General features: G+C 47.3%; 1 protein-coding gene across 2 annotated transcripts in view; it reads left to right on the top strand.

The window, feature by feature from the left end:
• The window catches only part of ct (homeobox protein, cut), a 56115-nt gene extending 42104 nt beyond the window's left edge, over window positions 1–14011 (top strand). Inside the window, exons 3-7 of one of the 2 annotated variants that reach the window (XM_017235956.3) lie at window positions 1754–2229; window positions 2297–2475; window positions 3535–4350; window positions 10171–10576; window positions 10659–14011. In XM_017235956.3, coding sequence (XP_017091445.2) covers window positions 1754–2229; window positions 2297–2475; window positions 3535–4350; window positions 10171–10576; window positions 10659–13878 — 5097 coding nt within the window. In that variant the 3' untranslated portion in view covers window positions 13879–14011. Of the gene's footprint in view, window positions 1–1753; window positions 2230–2293; window positions 2476–3534; window positions 4351–10170; window positions 10577–10658 lie in introns of both variants that reach the window. The other variant, XM_017235955.3, reaches the window with a different exon arrangement.
• Window positions 14012–18498: the final 4487 nt, after the last annotated feature.

The following is an 18498-nucleotide window of genomic DNA, read 5'->3' as shown; positions in this document are numbered from 1 at the left end:
CTTTCCAGGGAAAAGCTCAAGGGTTGAAAAGTGATTTCTGGCGTGGCGTCTGGCGTTCTGGGTCTGGAAAATCCGTAAAGTTGATTTATCGTTTTAATATTTTTCTTTTTTGAGGACTGGCAAGGACACCAAGGATACTGGTGATGATTGGACCTACCTAGATCCTCCTAGATCCTTCTAGATCCTCCTAGATCCTCCTAGATCCTCTAGTCTAGTACAGTTTCTTGGAAAATCCTTTCAAGAAGGAAAAGGGAGGTGTCTTCCTCCCCCCAGAGAGTTTTCTGCTAATTACGTTTATTTAAGAAAAGCTGAAAAATTCAAGGGGGCTTCGGTGGGGGGAGGGGGTGTCTACCGCCAAGAAGCAGTTGGCAATTAGAAGCCACCCCTTGTGTGGCAGTCAGCACGAGTCCCCCCCTCCTCCGTTCTCGCAATTTTTATGCAATTAATGTGAGTCGTTTGTCGTCTTGTCATGTCTCTGCCTCATGCCACATGCCTCATGCTACATGCCTCCTGGCCCCCCCTCCCCCTATCCTATATGCTAATGAAAAATCGAACACGCACGTCAACCCCTTTTCTGGATGTGTCCTGGATGTGTCCTGGATGTCCTTTGATTGATAATAGAATTAACCAGCTGCTTTGCATTTTTCGGGCATGCCACACACGCATACCTCTGATGCCTTTTTAATGCCAATTATAGGCCCACCCCACCCCCTTCTTTAGCTTTTGTTTATGGCCAATAATCATCCATGCCACAAAATATTGATAAAATAGCGGGGGTGGGGGAGGGGGGGATAGTGTTCCCATGCTGATGAAATTATTGTTTATTGTTTATGCCCATGTTCGACACAAATCACGCAATGGCACGCAAGTGGCAAGTTGCAAGTTGGAAGCACCTCATTTGCATATGGGGATGGGTCCTGGGTCCTCCCCCTCCCAATATCGATCAGGAAGCCCTCGGCCTCGGTCTCGGTCTCCTCCACCAGATGCTTCAATTAAAAACCCGCGCCATAAAATTAATTTTAATCACATAATGAGGAATCCACACAAACACACACATACGCCCTTAGGGGCGTGTCCCACCGCCCACCTGGCTGTCATTACAAAAAAAAAAATTGCGTTGCATGCCACACACACACACACACAGACACACACACGGCGCAACCGAAAAACTTTATCTTGTCAACTTTCAACGAACAAGATTTTGAGGAAGAAGGAGAACACAGACTTGCCACAGAACGACGGTGGGGTGTGGCGGCACACACGCCCTCTGGTGGCACACACACACACACATACGCACTTGGGAAAAATTCCCTTGTCAAATTTGCCAATTATCATATTTTCATCAAAAAAAAAACAACAAAGTTCCAAACAAAGCTTCCCAGGTGGGATGGTGGGTGGAGGCTGTATACCTGGCGGTTGAGAGGCTTCCACCCCCCCCCCCTCCCCCCTCTCATCCTGGCAGCTGGCAATCACCGAGAAGCGACATTGACGTCGTTGTTAATTTTATTAAAAATTATTTTATAACTTTGGCAACTTTTCCGGCACACACACACCCCATCCCCTCCGCCCATATGGGGGTGGTTGCTCCCCAAAGGCAGGATACAAAGAAGATGCCTCCAGGCAGTGGCAATCGATGGGCAATAAGGTTGGATAAGATGCCTCCACCAACCTTAAAAGATGGAACTCTTTCCAAAAAAAACAGTTGAAACTTTTAAGTAAACTCATACCCCTCTCTCCCCCCCTCTCTTTGCAGATTAAGGCCCTGCTGGATGAACTGCAGCGCCTGAGGGCTCTGGAACAGACCCACCTTGTGCAGATCCAACGCCTCGAAGGACATTTGGAGGTGAAACGGCAGCACATCATTCGACTGGAGGCCCGGCTCGACAAGCACCAGATCAATGAGGCTCTAGCCGAGGCCACCGCTTTGGCAGCAGCCACCAACAACAACAATAACATTAGCCAGAGCAGCGACAACAACAACAAGCTGCCACACGACTCTGCTGCAGAATCGGAGCCGGCCGTTGTTGAGGATGAGGAGGAAGAGGAGCCGGATCAGGCCATGCTAGTGGATGGTGAGGAGCAGGAGGAGAACGATGACCACGACCACGACCACGATCACGACGACAAGGAGGAGAAGGAGGAGGAGGAGCTGGAGGAGGCCGCTGCCGAACAACGAAACGACCCATCCACCAACGATGGCAACGAGCTCAAAATCAAAAAGGAACAGCAGTAAGTATTATCCTGGAGGAAGGACATCCTGGTTCATCAGTACTAATCCCTTTGACCATTGCAGCAGTCCGCTGGATCTGAATGTGCTCAGTCCACAGTCGACGATCGCTGCTGCTGCCGCGGCCGCAGCTGCCGCCGCCTGCGCCAACGATCCCAACAAGTTCCAGGCCCTGCTCATGGAGCGGACCAAGGCCCTGGCCGCTGAGGCGCTAAAGAACGGTACCGTTGACACCGCCGCCAACGAAGGTGAGTCTTCCCCCCTAGAGATAGAGAGAGAGAGAGCCCCCTCTGGGAACTGCACTTCCGGCTGTACCTCCTCCTCCTCCTCCTGCTCCTCCTTTGATTTGAAACCGACTCGTGCCATAAACTGTTGCTTTATGACCCGATTGGAATGGAGGAGGAGGTTGGTTGGAAGGAGTAGGCCCAGACGGCGCCAGCTCTGGTTTATGGTGGAGGAGAGTGCAAACATCAAGCCGGAGGGGGCAGTACCCTTTATGGATCTCATTCTTCCACCGATCGAGTCTCGAAGCTCAAACAAGACAATATTTGTTGGTTGCCCCCACTGTTGTTGTTGTTATTATTATCGTTGTTGTTGTTGTTGTTATCATTGTTATCGTTGTTAAAATATAGCATGTTTATCGATAACAAAACCACAGAAACAGAAACAGAAACAGATATCAAAAAATTCGAAAAAAAAAACTGAAATCCCAAAAAAAGAAAACAAAAACACACTTCCTGGGTCTCTTTGTTGGACATATATTGGCGATATATATCGATAACATATCGATTAATTGAAAAATCGAAAAAACAACAAAGAACTCAGATCCAGGTTTTTTTCTTGATCCTTGATCCTTGGACGAACAACAAATAGAAACACTTGTTTGTTGTCATCCGCAGAGACGAGTCCGCCGGATCCATTGCCGGATCCATCGCTGGCCACCAAACAGGAGGTCGTGACCGATGAGCACGATGAGGATGACCACCTGGCCACCACCACACTAGTCAGTGGTACTGGCTATTGGCGACGCGGTTTCGAACCGGAGTCCACCGGAGCCTCAAAGTCCGGGAGCAGGCCACTTTTGCCGCCACCTCCGCCTCCGCCTCCACTGCCTCCGTTGCCGCATTATGGCCCTCCGGCTGCCACGCCTCTTTATCCCCCGCCACAGTCACACCAGCAACAACAACAACAACAGCATCAGCAACAACAACAACAGCAACATGGACCCTCGTCCACCGCCTTGCTGAGCCAACTGGTTAATTCGACATTTTCCAACTCTACCCCCTCTTCTTCCTCCACCCGCCTAGATGGAAGCAGCCACTCGCAGCCGCATCCTCAGCCCCCGCACCATCATGCCCAGCACCCGCAACACTCACAGCACCCCCATCCGGCCGCCAGCCAGCCGAATCCCGCGGAGAATCATCACCACCACCTGCACCTGCTCCATCCCTCGGCCGCTGCGGCGCACCACCTACAGCAGCAGCAGCACCACCACCACCACCAGCAGCAGGACGGAAGCTCCAGCTCGAGCGCCACCAGCACCCCGGCCAGCAACGGTGCCAAGGCGGCCCAGATGCTTCAGGATCCGGAGTCGGCCGCCGCTACCGCCACCGCCAATGGGCTGGCCGCTGCCGCCATGGCCGCCCATGCCCACGCCGGCTTCCTGCCTGGCCTCTCACCGGCCTTCCAGTTTGCGGCTGCCGCTGCTGCTGGACAGGATGCCCGTGGCCATTACCGGTTCGCCGATGCGGAGCTGCAACTGCCACCGGGCGCCTCGATGGCCGGCCGGCTGGGCGAATCCCTCATCCCCAAGGGCGATCCGATGGAGGCCAAGCTGCAGGAGATGCTGCGCTACAACATGGACAAGTACGCCAACCAGGCCCTGGACACCCTACACATCTCGCGCCGCGTCCGTGAACTCCTCTCCGTGCACAACATTGGCCAGCGGCTGTTCGCCAAGTACATCCTGGGCCTATCGCAGGGCACCGTCTCGGAGCTCCTCAGCAAACCGAAGCCCTGGGACAAGCTAACCGAGAAGGGTCGAGACAGCTACCGGAAGATGCATGCCTGGGCCTGTGATGATAATGCCGTCATGCTGCTCAAGTCGCTGATACCCAAGAAAGGTGAGTGGATTACCATTCCAGCTAGGTGGGGGATTATCCTGTTCCTGCCAGTGTTGGACAGGTCCAGGTTAAAGTTTCTGAGATGGCTTATGGAGTTCTGGCGGGGATTAGTCAGTAAAACAGTTGGAGTTCATTGAACCCAGACAGCGAGGAATGGGATGGGATGGGGTCTCCAAGGGGGATATCCTTGGCCGCCGGCCAGAACATTAAGTTGTGAAATTTTAATTATTTTTGATTTCTGCCAACACGACACTCTTGATGGGGGAGGGGGAGGTGGCCTGTCGCCACCAATCGTGGCAAGTTGTAACATTTGGCGTGAAAATTAAGAGGAATTCTTGCCAGATCGGCCGGGATCTATAGAGGTTTCTCTAGGGGGGAGAGCTGGAGGAGGAGGAGGAGGTCCTGGCTGTTGTTATCCGTTGTCTAGGTTTCAGGGAGACCTGGTATTGATTACTCATCAATTAGGCATGGTCGGAAAAGTTTTCAACCAACGGACGAGGGGGGCAGGACGAGGGGAAATATGTCAATGCAAAAGTATGTTTAAAGTGCACGCACCCCTCCTGCGTGAGGGGATAGGGGGGGTCTAAGTGCATGCAAATGTTGACAATTAATTTATGACGATTACTCATGGCAGCTAAACTAACTGCGACTGTTTATAGAGGGAGGTGGGGTGGGGGTTAGGACAGGGGCGGTGTCGAGTGCAACAGGGGTCATGCTCCCACCCCCCACCGCAAATACCTGGCTCTTAGCTTAGAACAACTTGTAGCCAAAAAAAAAGAGGTAGCTCCAACCAACCTTCGCCCCCCCCTTTTGGTTGCCACGCCCCTGCCCAACTCCGCTTCAAACAATACTTTGAAGTCATTGTGGCAAAAGTTAACCCAGGACGCGCGTCAATGAGTTTTGAATTGTAATTGTTTAAAGCGCGTTATGAAAAATACCAGAAGGGGGGGGTGGACCTAGAGGACCAGCCAGAGACCTGGTCTCTGTAAAAGGCTTGAAACAAAATCCAACATGGAGAGGAAAATCAGGGAAAACTCAGCCACAGTTACACAGCCCTTGGCAGGAACAGAGACGTGGCATGATCCCCCCTCTCTCTCTGCCCCAGGAGGGGAGGGTGCGATTTGTAATTATCTAGCCGTCATGAATCGAAAGCGAGTACGAGTGCGAGTGCTGCAACCCCTTTTTGCCTACGCCTCTGCCTCCTACGCCGCCTCCAACGAGGCATGCAACGTTGACGTGCCGCCACTGCCCCCCCCTTTTTTGAAGTCGTCTTTGTGGCCTGGCCAGGGAAAAAAGTTTTCTATTTATTTTTGCAACATTTAGCGGCAATTGTGGCACATTAAGGCCCCCAGGGGGCAAGCACGGATCGATCGGGAGATTGGTTCTGAGATCCTTTGACAAAAAAAAAAAGAAACAGTCCTGTTGACAGGACTCTCTTGCCAAGAGGATTAAAGTGCTCCCCACAAAAACCTAAGAGGAGTGGGAGGAGTGGGGGTAGTGCCATTATAGCGGCTAATAATACTAGCATATTAACACATAATTCTCGCTAGACACCAGCTATTTGCTTTTAGCCAGGCCAACGCGGGCCATAGTGCCTAAGAATAGCAGCCAGCCGGCACACACACATGACAGGGGGTGGTGGCCACTACAAGAGGGGAGAGGGGGGTGGGAGGGATGGCTGACAAAAACAAAAGCATTCCAAACGCCAAAAAGACTACCGCGTAGCATTTATTTGTGGCTGGCCGCTTCACAAATTATTTGTCACAAGCCATAAAGCGGGCACGAGACACTGAAAGAAATATATAATAATATAAATATATATATATAGGAATTTTCTTACAGTGTACTATAAGAGCTCTACCGATTGTATTTCATTTTATTGAGATTTTCTTTTGAAAAGTATTTTTTTTTTTTTTAAAAAAAAGATCGCATAAGTGTGGCGGCAGATGATTGCGGTGGGGCACTGGATGTGTGTGTGGGCGTGGACGGCGGCAAACAATATACATAAATTAGCATAAAGCTAGCTCCTTTAAATTTATTTTATTTTTTTTTTTCAAAATTTTCTTTTGATATTTCTTTTTGGATGATGAACGAAATGAGGCAATCAGCCCCCAAGAAGCCTACGGTCTGGGCTGTAGACCGAAGAGTAATGGCCCCGATCAGGGAGTGCTAATAATTTGATGGGTTGGGGCGGGGGGGGGTGGTGTAGACTAACCAAAATCAGGGACAAGAAAATAAAATATTAAATGAAGGAAAATGGGAGGAAAATGGGGGGGAAAATGGGGCTAGAGGCAGTAAAAGCCAGCCAGGAAAAACTTTTTAAGCCCACCGCCACACAAATTATTGTTGCACATGTTCGTGTTTATTTTTTTTTTTTATTTTTTTTTTAATTTTTTATTTTTTATTTTTTGCATATAAGGCAGCTAATTACTTTGTAATGAACTTTGACAACAGAAGAGCTTAAGCAGGGGGGGGGGGGGAGGGGTGAGGTCTAGCCAAATCATGACGAAAACAAATTAAAATGCAAGACAAAGTTGGTGTACCCCCTCCCACCCCCTTTCTTGGCTTAATTGCAAGACAAACAATGGTTGGGTAGTTCCTCCACCTGATAACAGGTGACTCTGCAGTGCAGGTGAAAAGCCCCCACTCTCCCCCCCTGTCGAAGTCCTTCAATCTACCATGCTACGTTTGTTTGCCGCTCAGTCAGAAAGTCCATTTCCAATTCGAAGAGACACCTCCACCACACCTGTCCTACACATGTCCTCCATATCCTCCATGGTTCTCCTCCATGGTTCTCCTCTCCTTGGGAAGAGCAGCCAGCGAGAGAGTGACTGACTGGCATTTTAATTACAAAAATTTTTCTTGCAATTAATGTAAATTGCGTGCGTGTGCCAATTCGCATAACCTACCTACCAACCACCCACCACCCCCCCCCCCCCCCCCCCCGCCCCCCCCCCCCCCCCCCCCCCCCAGAGCATGTATGGCAAGGAAACCCTTCTAGGTTTTATGATTACATATCTCTGGTTGCTCTGGCTCTGGCAATATTTATTATATTATAAAAACCCAGTCCCAGACTATCTATATAGTAAGGGGCTAGACGAGTATGATAGCTGGTAACCCCCATTCTCCATCCTCTATAGTCTCCATCAGATTGCCGCCCCTGAAATCCCTTTGAATGACAATTTGGTCAACATGTTCCTCTCTAATAAATTACAAAACAAAAAAAAATAAAAACAAAAAAAAAATCGCAGACAAAACACTGACCACCAGCGAGGACACTGGCCATCCAGCAATATTTATATATATATATATTCTAAAGAGTATATATTCTGGTGGTCTGGTGGCTGGAAACATTAAAGACTTTACCATTAAAGCTACCCATACTACCCCCAGGTCCAGGTACTGGCCACAATCGGCCACTAAGACCGCTTAAGCTGTCTGTGTCTGACTGGGCTATCCATCCAGGTGGAGCTGGTGGTTGGTGGGGCACTCCAGGTGTCATCGATGTCATCTTCGACTTTATAACACAAAAACACTTTGTAATCCCCAAATGAAGCGACGACAAGGAGTCGCCATATAAAAAAAAACATGGAAAATCATTTTTCCAATTTTCCAAGGGAGCCAGAAGGGGAGCTAGGGGGGGGGGGATCTATTGTAGTTGGCCACTTTATCGTTTTTATTCTTGCCAACCACATCCTCTATCACTCTACAAATCTCACCGGCACGTCCTGGCTAGCTGGATGGCTAGCTGGCTGGATGGTCAGGACATTTGCCATTCATGTGTTGATTTCCGTTTCCGCTTGCGACTCCAACGATTCTTGCAGTTTTTATTTTTTGAGGCCAAGTGTTTGCTCCTTTGGGGCATCGATTATGCCCCCATCATCGCAATTGTAAACCGATTTTCAGTTATTTCATTTTAGCCAAGGGAGAGGTCCTTCATCCTTCATCCTCCATCCTGCAGGATGTATGTGTGTATGCGACTGATTGATGTTTTTGCTGTGGCAGCCACAAAAACATGCCGCAGGACATCGGTGGCCGCATCGGTCTGGGTTTTGTAGCCCGAACCACTTGTGTGATTATTTTGCAATTTACCACTCGATTCTCCTCTTTTCAGCCACAACACAGAAGAGCAGCAGCACTGTGTGTGTGTCGCAGCAAAAAGCCAAAAAGCAGACTTTCAATTCAATTTTTCTGCCAAACAATTTTTCAGTTTTTTTCAGATGGCCATTCATAAGCGCTTCTTTTTTTGCATTTTTTTTTGCATTTTTTTGCGGCTCTCTCTCAATTGCAATTGAATTCATTCATTTATTCATTCCGTTCATTCCTGGCGGATGGCCGGAAGGAGTAGGAGTAGGAGGCAGGACCTCCTCGCGCTTCGATGAGCATTTCCGGCCCGTGCCAAATTAGCGCAAGCCTTTGGCATCGAACAACTATCCCGGCCGGGGAGTCTAGGGGGTGGTCAGGTCCGGCAAGGACACAAGGTCTATACTCTAAAAAAAATATCATAGCCACCCGAAGTACTTAGCTTAAAAAAATAATATTTAAAATAATAATATTTAAAACAAAAAAAATAAATAATAAATAAAATATAAAAAATTATAAACTACTTACACAACACTACCCACCGACTAAGGACAACCACTGTGCCTAACGGTAAAGAAACTCTCTCTCTCCTCCGACAAACACTTGCTCTCAGCTGCTAGGATTCCAAAGACGCTTCTCTCTCTTACACTCTCACAAAACAAAAACAAAAAAAAAACAAAAAAAACACAAACAACAGACAAGAACCGCGAAAAAACACAAAGAGAAGACGATAAAACGAATAACGGAACTTATTGGCGCAACTCCTTTGAGCCAGTTGCGCCAGATTCAAACTAAACACACATAATCAAATGATTTCATTAAAAATACAATATTCTTATTATGTTAGTTAGACTTAAAATATATTAAACCAAATCTTTAAACCGAAATAATAAAAAATTTCAACGATTTCCAATGATCGCCATTTGCAAAAACACCGAACAAGTACAAGACACAAAATCGAATAATAAATGCCTTGATTTCGCGATTTTTCGACTTCCCCGATTAATATGCACCAATATCCTTTATATTTATTCACTTTTCCGCACTTTAAACGCTTTCGTATTTAAAAAATTCACCATTTAAAAAATACAATTTCAAAGCTCGATCACCGCGGCGAAATAAGAGAGATGGGAGAATGAGGACTACTTGTAATCGATCAACAACTATCGATAACAGGTCCTTGTAGTGTTGGGAAACTTTTTTTTTTTTAATTTTGAAATTGGCGGTTAAAGAAAATTCAAATATCAGATAGAATTAAAGATCTCTAAGCTCCATAATTAAATCAAAGGACTCTATTGTAGGGAATAGAAACTGAATGGTAGTGAGTCCTTTCATTGAATTGCCAGACCTGATAAACAGTCATGTATTTTATTAGGCGCCCCCCTTTTGCTGGCTGAAAATTTCTGTCAGTGGAGCTGGTTTGGGGCGCAGGAGGGAGACCACGGCGTCCAGAGGACACTTGGCGGGCCGCCTTTTGAACTGCAACGCACTGAGCGGGTTTATGGCCGCAAATTCGCTTTGGCTTTTTGAACGCTTTATGGCTTAATTGGTTTCGGCCTGGTCTGGTTTCGGTTTGGGGATTGGGTTTGGGGATTGGGATTCCTGCTTCGGGTACCCATCGGAGCCACCTCCACCGGCCCCCATAAAGTTTACAGCATTTAATGGGCTTTACGATCAGCCAGCTCCTAATCTGCCCTTTTGTATTCCCCACTTAATCATCTGGCTTTCTTGTTTCAGACTCTGGCCTTCCCCAGTACGCCGGCCGAGGCCCCGGCGGCGGAGGCGACGACTCCATGTCCGAGGACCGCATTGCCCACATCCTGAGTGAGGCCTCCTCGCTGATGAAGCAGTCCAGTGCCGCCCAGCAGCAGCGCGATCACGGACGCGAGGACTCCCACAGCAACGAGGACAGCAAGTCACCGCTCCAGAGCTGCACCTCGCCCTTCTTCAAGGTGGAGCAGCAGCTGAAGCAGCAGCACCTCACTCCAGAGCAGGCCCAGCAGCAGCGGGAGCGTGAACGCGAAAGGGAGCGCGAGCGGGAACAGCAGCAGCGCCTGCGGCACGAGGATCTCGCCCAGGACAAGATGGCTCGGCTCTACCAGGAGCTTATTGCCCGCACTCCCCGTGAGACGGGTTTCCCCAGGTTGGTAATCCTCCTCTCTCCCAGTAACAGCCATCCTCTCCACTTCATCCTTCTAATCCACCATTTTCTCTATCACCCTTAGCTTCCTGCTGTCGCCCTTCTTCGGAGGAGCAGCCGGCATGCCAGGAGCAGCTGCCAACGCCTTCCCCGCCGCCATGGCCGCCGACGAGAACATGCGGCACGCCTTCGAGCGGGAGATCGCCAAGCTACAGCAGGCACAGCAGCAGCAGGCCCAGCAGCAGCAGCAGCAGTTCCCCAACTTCTCCAGCCTGATGGCCCTGCAGCAGCAGGTGCTCAACGGCGCCCAGGATCTCTCCCTGGCCGCCAAGGAGATCAAGCTGAATGGTCAGCGATCCTCGCTGGAGCACAGTGCCGGCAGCAGCAGCTGCTCCAAGGATGGCGAACGCGAAGACAACTACGCCGCATCCCTGCACGGCCTCAAGTCGGAAGGAGGCGGCACACCAGCTCCGCCCTCGGTGGGACAGCCTCCGTTGACGTCCTCTGGTGGACCCGGAGCCGGTGGAGCTTCCGGCGGTGCCGGTAGCAACTCGGCTGCCCCCAGTCCGCTGAGCAACTCCATCCTGCCACCGGCGCTGAGCAGCCAGGGCGAGGAGTTTACCGCCACAGCCAGCCCGCTCCAGAGGATGGCCTCGATCACGAACTCTCTGATCACCCAGCCCCCGGTGACGCCCCACCACAGCACGCCCCAGCGGCCGACCAAGGCGGTCCTGCCGCCAATCACCCAGCAGCAGTTCGACATGTTCAACAACCTCAACACGGAGGACATCGTGCGGCGGGTGAAGGAGGCCCTCTCCCAGTACTCGATATCGCAGCGGCTCTTCGGCGAGTCCGTGCTGGGCCTTTCGCAGGGATCCGTCTCGGACCTGCTGGCCCGGCCCAAGCCCTGGCACATGCTGACCCAGAAGGGGCGCGAACCCTTCATCCGCATGAAGATGTTCCTGGAGGACGAGAACGCGGTGCACAAGCTGGTGGCCAGCCAGTACAAGATCGCCCCCGAGAAGCTGATGCGCACCGGCAGCTACAGCGGCAGCCCCCAGATGCCGCAGGGCTTCGCCTCCAAGATGCAGGCCGCCTCGCTGCCCATGCAGAAGATGATGAGCGAGCTGAAGCTGAAGCCGGAGGGCCAGCAGCACCTCATGCAGCAGATGCAGGCGGCCGCCATGTCAGCAGCCATGCAGCAGCAGGCGGCGGTGGCCCAGCAGCAGCAGGTGGCGGTCGCAGCCGCCGCCCAGCAACAGCAACAGCAGCTCCAGCACCAGCACCTCCAGCAGCAGCACCTTCAGCAGCAGGCTGCGGTGGCGGCAGCGGCTGTGGCTGGCCAGCACCCGCACCACACAGCGGCGGCAGCGTTGCACCACCAGAGCATGCTCCTGACCTCGCCGGGTCTTCCGCCCCAGCACGCCATCAGCTTGCCGCCCGGCGGAGGCAATGCCAGCGGCGCCGGTTCCGGTTCTGGAGTGGCTCCCGGAGGAGCACCCAGCGCAAACAATGCCAGTCCCGCCGGTGGCGGTAGCGCCGAGAAGAAGCCCATGCTGATGCCCGTCCATGGTGCGAATGCCATGCGAAGCCTCCACCAGCACATGTCGCCCACCGTCTACGAAATGGCCGCCCTCACCCAGGACCTGGACACCCACGACATCACCACCAAGATCAAGGAGGCCCTGCTGGCCAACAACATCGGCCAGAAGATATTCGGCGAGGCGGTCCTCGGACTCTCGCAGGGCTCCGTCTCGGAGCTGCTGAGCAAGCCGAAGCCCTGGCACATGCTCTCGATCAAGGGCCGGGAGCCCTTCATCCGGATGCAGCTCTGGCTCAGCGATGCCAACAACGTGGAGCGGCTGCAGCTGATCAAGAACGAGCGGCGCGAGGCCTCCAAGCGGCGGAGGAGCACCGGTCCCAATCAGCAGGACAATAGCAGTGACACCTCCAGCAACGACACCAACGACTTCTACACCAGCAGCCCCGGACCCGGATCCGTGGGCAGCGGCGTGGGCGGTGCCCCGCCCAGCAAGAAGCAGCGCGTCCTCTTCTCCGAGGAGCAGAAGGAGGCTCTGCGCCTGGCCTTTGCACTCGACCCGTATCCCAACGTGGGCACCATCGAGTTCCTGGCGAACGAGCTCGGCCTGGCCACCCGGACGATCACCAACTGGTTCCACAACCACCGCATGCGCTTGAAGCAGCAGGTGCCGCATGGCCAGCCCGGCCAGGACAACCCCATTCCCAGCCGCGAGAGCACCAGTGCCACGCCCTTCGATCCCGTCCAGTTCCGCATCCTGCTGCAGCAGCGCCTCGTCGAGCTGCACAAGGAGCGCATGGGCCTGAGCGGCGCCCCGATCCCCTATCCGCCGTACTTTGCCGCCGCCGCCCTGCTGGGCCGCAGCCTGGGGATTCCCGGAGCCGCGGCAGCTGCCGGAGCAGCGGCTGCAGCAGCGGCAGTGGGTGCCGCCGGCTCGGGCGGAGCCGATGAGCTGCAGGCCCTGAACCAGGCCTTCAAGGAGCAGATGAGCGGCCTGGACCTCTCCATGCCCAGCCTGAAGCGCGAGCGCAGCGGCGACTACCAGGACGACATGGAGCACAACCTGAGCGACAACGAGAGCCTGGAGGGCTCCGGCGGCCAGGACGGCGACCTGGACAAGACCGGGGGCAGCACCGACTACGAGAAGGTCCTCCACAAGTCCGCCCTCGCCTCGGCAGCGGCGGCCGCCGCCTACATGTCGAATGCGGTTAGGAGCTCCCGCCGCAAGCCTGCAGCGCCCCAGTGGGTGAATCCCGCCGGTGCCGGAGGACCGGCCGCCAATCCCGTGGTGGCCGCCGCCGTAGCAGCAGCCGCCGCAGCAGCAGCGGCCGCCGAGGGCGAGCGGATCATCAACGGGGTGTGCGTGATGCAGCCCTCGGAGTACGGAGTGCGTGGTGAGGAGAGCGAGGGCAAGGGTGGCGAAGACTCCTCCATGGGGGGTGGCGATGCCGAGCTGGAGATCGACCAGAGCTTCATGGAGCCGGAGGTGAGCATCAAACAGGAGGAGGACGACGACGAGGAGGAGGAGCCGGCCCAGGCGCATCCCCTCCTGGAGGGCACCGCCGAGGAGGCCGCCGAGCAGAAGCTCAAGGTCGTCAACGAGGAGAAGCTGCGCATGGTGCGTGTCCGCCGCCTCAGCAGCAACACCGAGGAGTCCGCCGTGGGAGACTCAGCCAGTGGCGCCTCCAATCCCGCCGCCTGTTCCCCGCCAGCCGGTAACGGCAGTGGAGCTGGAGTCGGAGCCGGGGCTGGCTGGACCTATTAGGAACAGCGAACAGTGCAATGAGCGTTTACTTGTGATTAAGTTTGATTGATCAGAACATACCCCCCCCTAGACACCCCCACACCCATACCAACACACACACATACATATATATATATATATATATATATATATATATATATATATATATATATATATATATATATATATATATGTATATATAGATCTAAAGAATATAGCACTTAGGATTTTACAAAACCTCTAAAAACACGATAAACCGATGAATAGATATGTTTTTTTTTTTTTTTTTTTTTACTTTTGTCTTAAGCGAGGATTAAGGATTAAGGATTAAGGATAATCCAGTTAGGATTAGGATGCAAAAGTTGTAATAGTTATAGCTAAAAGTTTAGAGACGCTATGCGAAAAACCCCCAGATAAAGAGCAAAAAGTATTAGAAAGGACGAATGGAGAGGAATACATATATATATATAGAGAGAAGATATAGAACCCTGACTTGCCGAAGAACTTTAACCAAAACGATGTCGAAATCCAGAGCGAAGAAGATCTGATCTTTGAAAGATCATAGCGATTCTTACGATTTGTTTCTACTTGAAGACTGTAAGCAAAGGCGGTACACGTAATTCTACGCTAAACATATATTATTATATTATATATATATATTTTTTTTTTTTTCAAAAAATCTATTATTATTATTATTATTATAAATATTATTATTATTGCTATTATTATTGTGTAGAGGTAGACATGTAAATAATTAAATAAATTCTGTAAATAGAGTTTCTTGCGAGGCACAAAACACTTGCTTTCGATCTTCCTACGATATAACCCATAAAAAAATTAAAATCGAAAAAAAAAAATTAAAGATTTGAAAATTAAGGATAACCATCAGCTACCGACTTGTTTAACTATCTTTTGATCTCAAGAAAAAAAAAAAACTACAAAAAACTAAAAAGCTGAATTAAGAAGAAAGTGAATAGAGGATAAAGGATAAAGGATAGAGGTTAGAGGATAAAGAATAATGAGGAGAAAGACCCAAAGTAAAAGATAGTTAAAAGAGAAAGTTGAAAGGAGGAGAAAGGCTCCAAGGAGCAAAGTTGTTTTCCCACATTCTGGTTTTTTTTTCATTATTTCTTTGGATGGAAAGCAAAGCAAAAATAAAAATTATACAAAAAAACAATAAAATTCGTAAATTTTGAATTTACATAAAAAATTACACAACAACAAACACCAACCACAAACACACACAAAAAAAAACATAATATACACACACCTTTAATGAATAATTGATTAATTCATAATTATAGCAAAAATAAACATGCAACATGCACTAAATTATTTATAATCTATTATTATTATATACATAACTGTAATGCATATTCAAATTATACAAAAAAACAAAAACAAAAAACAAAAAACATAGAGCGATGATGATCGGATCGGATCGTGGAACTTTATCAACCTTTAGCCTAACGGTATTTTCGATTTGCATCAAAGCCCTAGCATAAAATAAACAATTTTTTTCTGTAAATCTAAAAATATTACAAAAAATTTAAAAAAACAAAAAAAAAAACAAACACAAACCGCATATCGTACTAAAGAAATTACATGAAAAAAAAAAATAATTAAACGATTTAAAAAAATATATATATATATGAGAAAAGTCTAGTAATTAAGACAGCCAACTTTTTTTTTGCCTAGCTTTAAGTTTACACGTAATCGTAATCTTAAAAAACAAATTTAAAATAAACATGCAACAATAAAAACTCAATCTGTTTTCCTAAATGATCAAGAGACACAACAACAAACCACAAAACCAAGAGAGCAAAAAACAAATTTTATTAAATATTTAAAAAACAAACCTATTTTTTTTCCTAGACTAAATGTTAAGCTAAAAAAAAAAAACCAGAGTTCTCAAACCAAAAAAATAAGCGACATCCCCCCCCCCCCATTCTTCATTAATAACCATTATGGTAGGAAAATGTATATATAATAGTGAGGAGGTATGGGAGCTACCAAAACATATACCAAACAAACAACATTTCAAAAAAAAAAAAAAAAAACAAGGATAATGCTAAAATCGAATAATATCCTTGGCCTCTGTCCTGTCAGTTAGGATCGATTCGAGAGTTTGCCCCAAAAAAAAAACACAATCCCGTTCGCGGTTAAGTTTATCCAAGTTACATACATTTGCATTTTATACGCTTTAGCTAAAGAATAATGAAATAACATTATAGTACGGATAATACATACATACATACATAAATACGAATCGATTAATAAAAAAAATATATATATGATATATATGCCGAGTACGGAATAGCAAAAGTTGAAAAAATAAAAAACGACACGTTTTACAAAGAAAAGATAATGATGGATTCGCAACTTTTAGTTTTAGTTACTTTTTTTCGACACGATTTTTGTCTTGGTATTTTATTATTATTGTAATTATAATTCTAATTAAACTATATTATATTATATATATATATATATATAAATGAGAAATCGAAGAGGAGGATGCAACGACAACAACATACCAATAATACATGAACATGAAACTTTATCAAATAAAATGTTTTCTTAAACGAAAAAAAAAACAAAAACCCATCGAAACCCTTTTTTTATTTTCAAAATCACATCGAGGCTTTATGATTTCCCCTCAACACCACCACCACCACCCCCACGAGAAGCTCTAGCCCTTGAGGAACGAAAGTACTCGCATCCCCATATCCCCCCAAAACTTCCCTCCCACCAATAATGCGGATACACTTAAAGAAATCAAGAGGCAAGCTCTGAATAGGCCCTGAATATATAGCATACCTCTGGGAGCTCCAAAATTCCGATAAAACCGATAAACCGATATAAGCCTATATAGACTTAGACATATATACTTATATATATATGCATGATCAGCATTTTTATACATACGTAGATATATACATATATAAAACAGATATATATGTGAAAACAATATGCGGTGCTACCCAAAATTAAAAAAAAAAAAATAAAAAATAAAAACATATATATATATCCAGATATAGAATCGTAGGGCGATGAAAATTTTTTGCATAGATCCGTACTATACAGCATCCGTACGATTATAGGATCGGTCCGATCACACAAAAGACACACATACATACGTAATTAATATATAGAGATAATCCAAAATCTGAAATCAAAAGTTAAGCTGTACAGGACACAAGAGATTACGAAAATTATCCTTCCAATCTAAGACACGACTCACCATCTCTTTTGATACCCCTTCTGGCACCCTCTATATCTATTGAATTAAAGCCCAGATCCAGGTCCAGATCCAGAGACCCAGTTAGCTGTAAATACAATCCACTTACGAGTCAAGATACATCATAATAATATTACTAAACCAGACCATATCAGTTTTGTGTTTAAACTCTAACGCCTAAGGATAGTGAATCGAGGGATATATACATACAAAAGCAGTTATTTTAGCAGGCCCAGTGCAGCATGACTCGAAATAGCCATATAGTGTTAGCCAGCAGATATATATATACAAATATATATACACAATTACGATATATATATGCAAACAGAACTGTTGAACCAAGATGAACATTATGAAATGTAGTTAACACACATTGGGCGATCGATACCCGGTACCCGGTACGACACCAAGCCGAAGACCTAAGTTCTCCACCAAAAATTAACAAAATAATGAATCTTGATGAGAACCAGCTCCGTTTTTCAGTTTCAAATCCGCCCAAAAAAACAGAAAACCATAAAAATACAGAAAACAGAAAACAGAAAAATGTTAAATTAGCAAAATGTGCCCAAAAAACAAAAAAAAAACAATTAATAATTAACAATTAACACTTAAAATAAAAAAAAGCAGCAAAAATATCAAAAATTTACATATAACAACCAGAGGAAAATAGAAAAAAACCAAAACAGTATATAGTTATAAATATATATATATATATTATACATAGATACTAAACTTAAGCACATACACTTTTTGGCAACCTCGGAATCGAACTCAAAAATCGAACTCGAAATCATTTTAAGATCTAAGAGCAATTAGACATGGGAATTAACCAAAAAAAAATTAAAAAAAAAAACTTAAACTTGAAGGATATTTTTTTGTAGCATTTCTTGTATAAATGCACGACAAAAACACACAGAAAACTCACAATGAAAAACTCAATTAAAAGGTAAAATAATTGTTTTTTTTTTTAACTTAAGCTAATCTGTAACCTTTGATTTGGAAACGATTCGGTTCGGACGAATAGTGTCTGTATTTTCCAGCATCCGATGATATATAAAATTAGAAGGCATGTCTCGATAAGTCGGAAGTGTGTTATCGAGTTAGAAACATTCATAATGGTGGACACGAGTAACGGTACACGATGCAATGCAAATATAAATAATAACAACCGATAATATGATTAATAAAACTAGTTTATATAGCATGTAAAACTGAACAGAAAAATCAAATTCAATAAAGAAGAATCTACTGTATTCCAATTCGAAAGTGGCGCCTTTTTTAACCACTGGGTTGATGGTTAGTGTCCGGGATTGAGCTTTCTGTGGTTGGCAACTTGGCTAAGTGCACCCCACGTTGGGCGCCACATACACACGAGCTTTTAGTCCTGGAGAACACTGTAACAC

The sequence above is a fragment of the Drosophila bipectinata genome, chromosome XL, assembly GCF_030179905.1.
Source record: "Drosophila bipectinata strain 14024-0381.07 chromosome XL, DbipHiC1v2, whole genome shotgun sequence".
NCBI classification, from domain to species: domain Eukaryota; kingdom Metazoa; phylum Arthropoda; class Insecta; order Diptera; family Drosophilidae; genus Drosophila; species Drosophila bipectinata.
The sequence above is the reverse complement of the archived record's forward strand: the minus strand, read 5'-3'. Positions and strand labels throughout refer to the sequence as shown.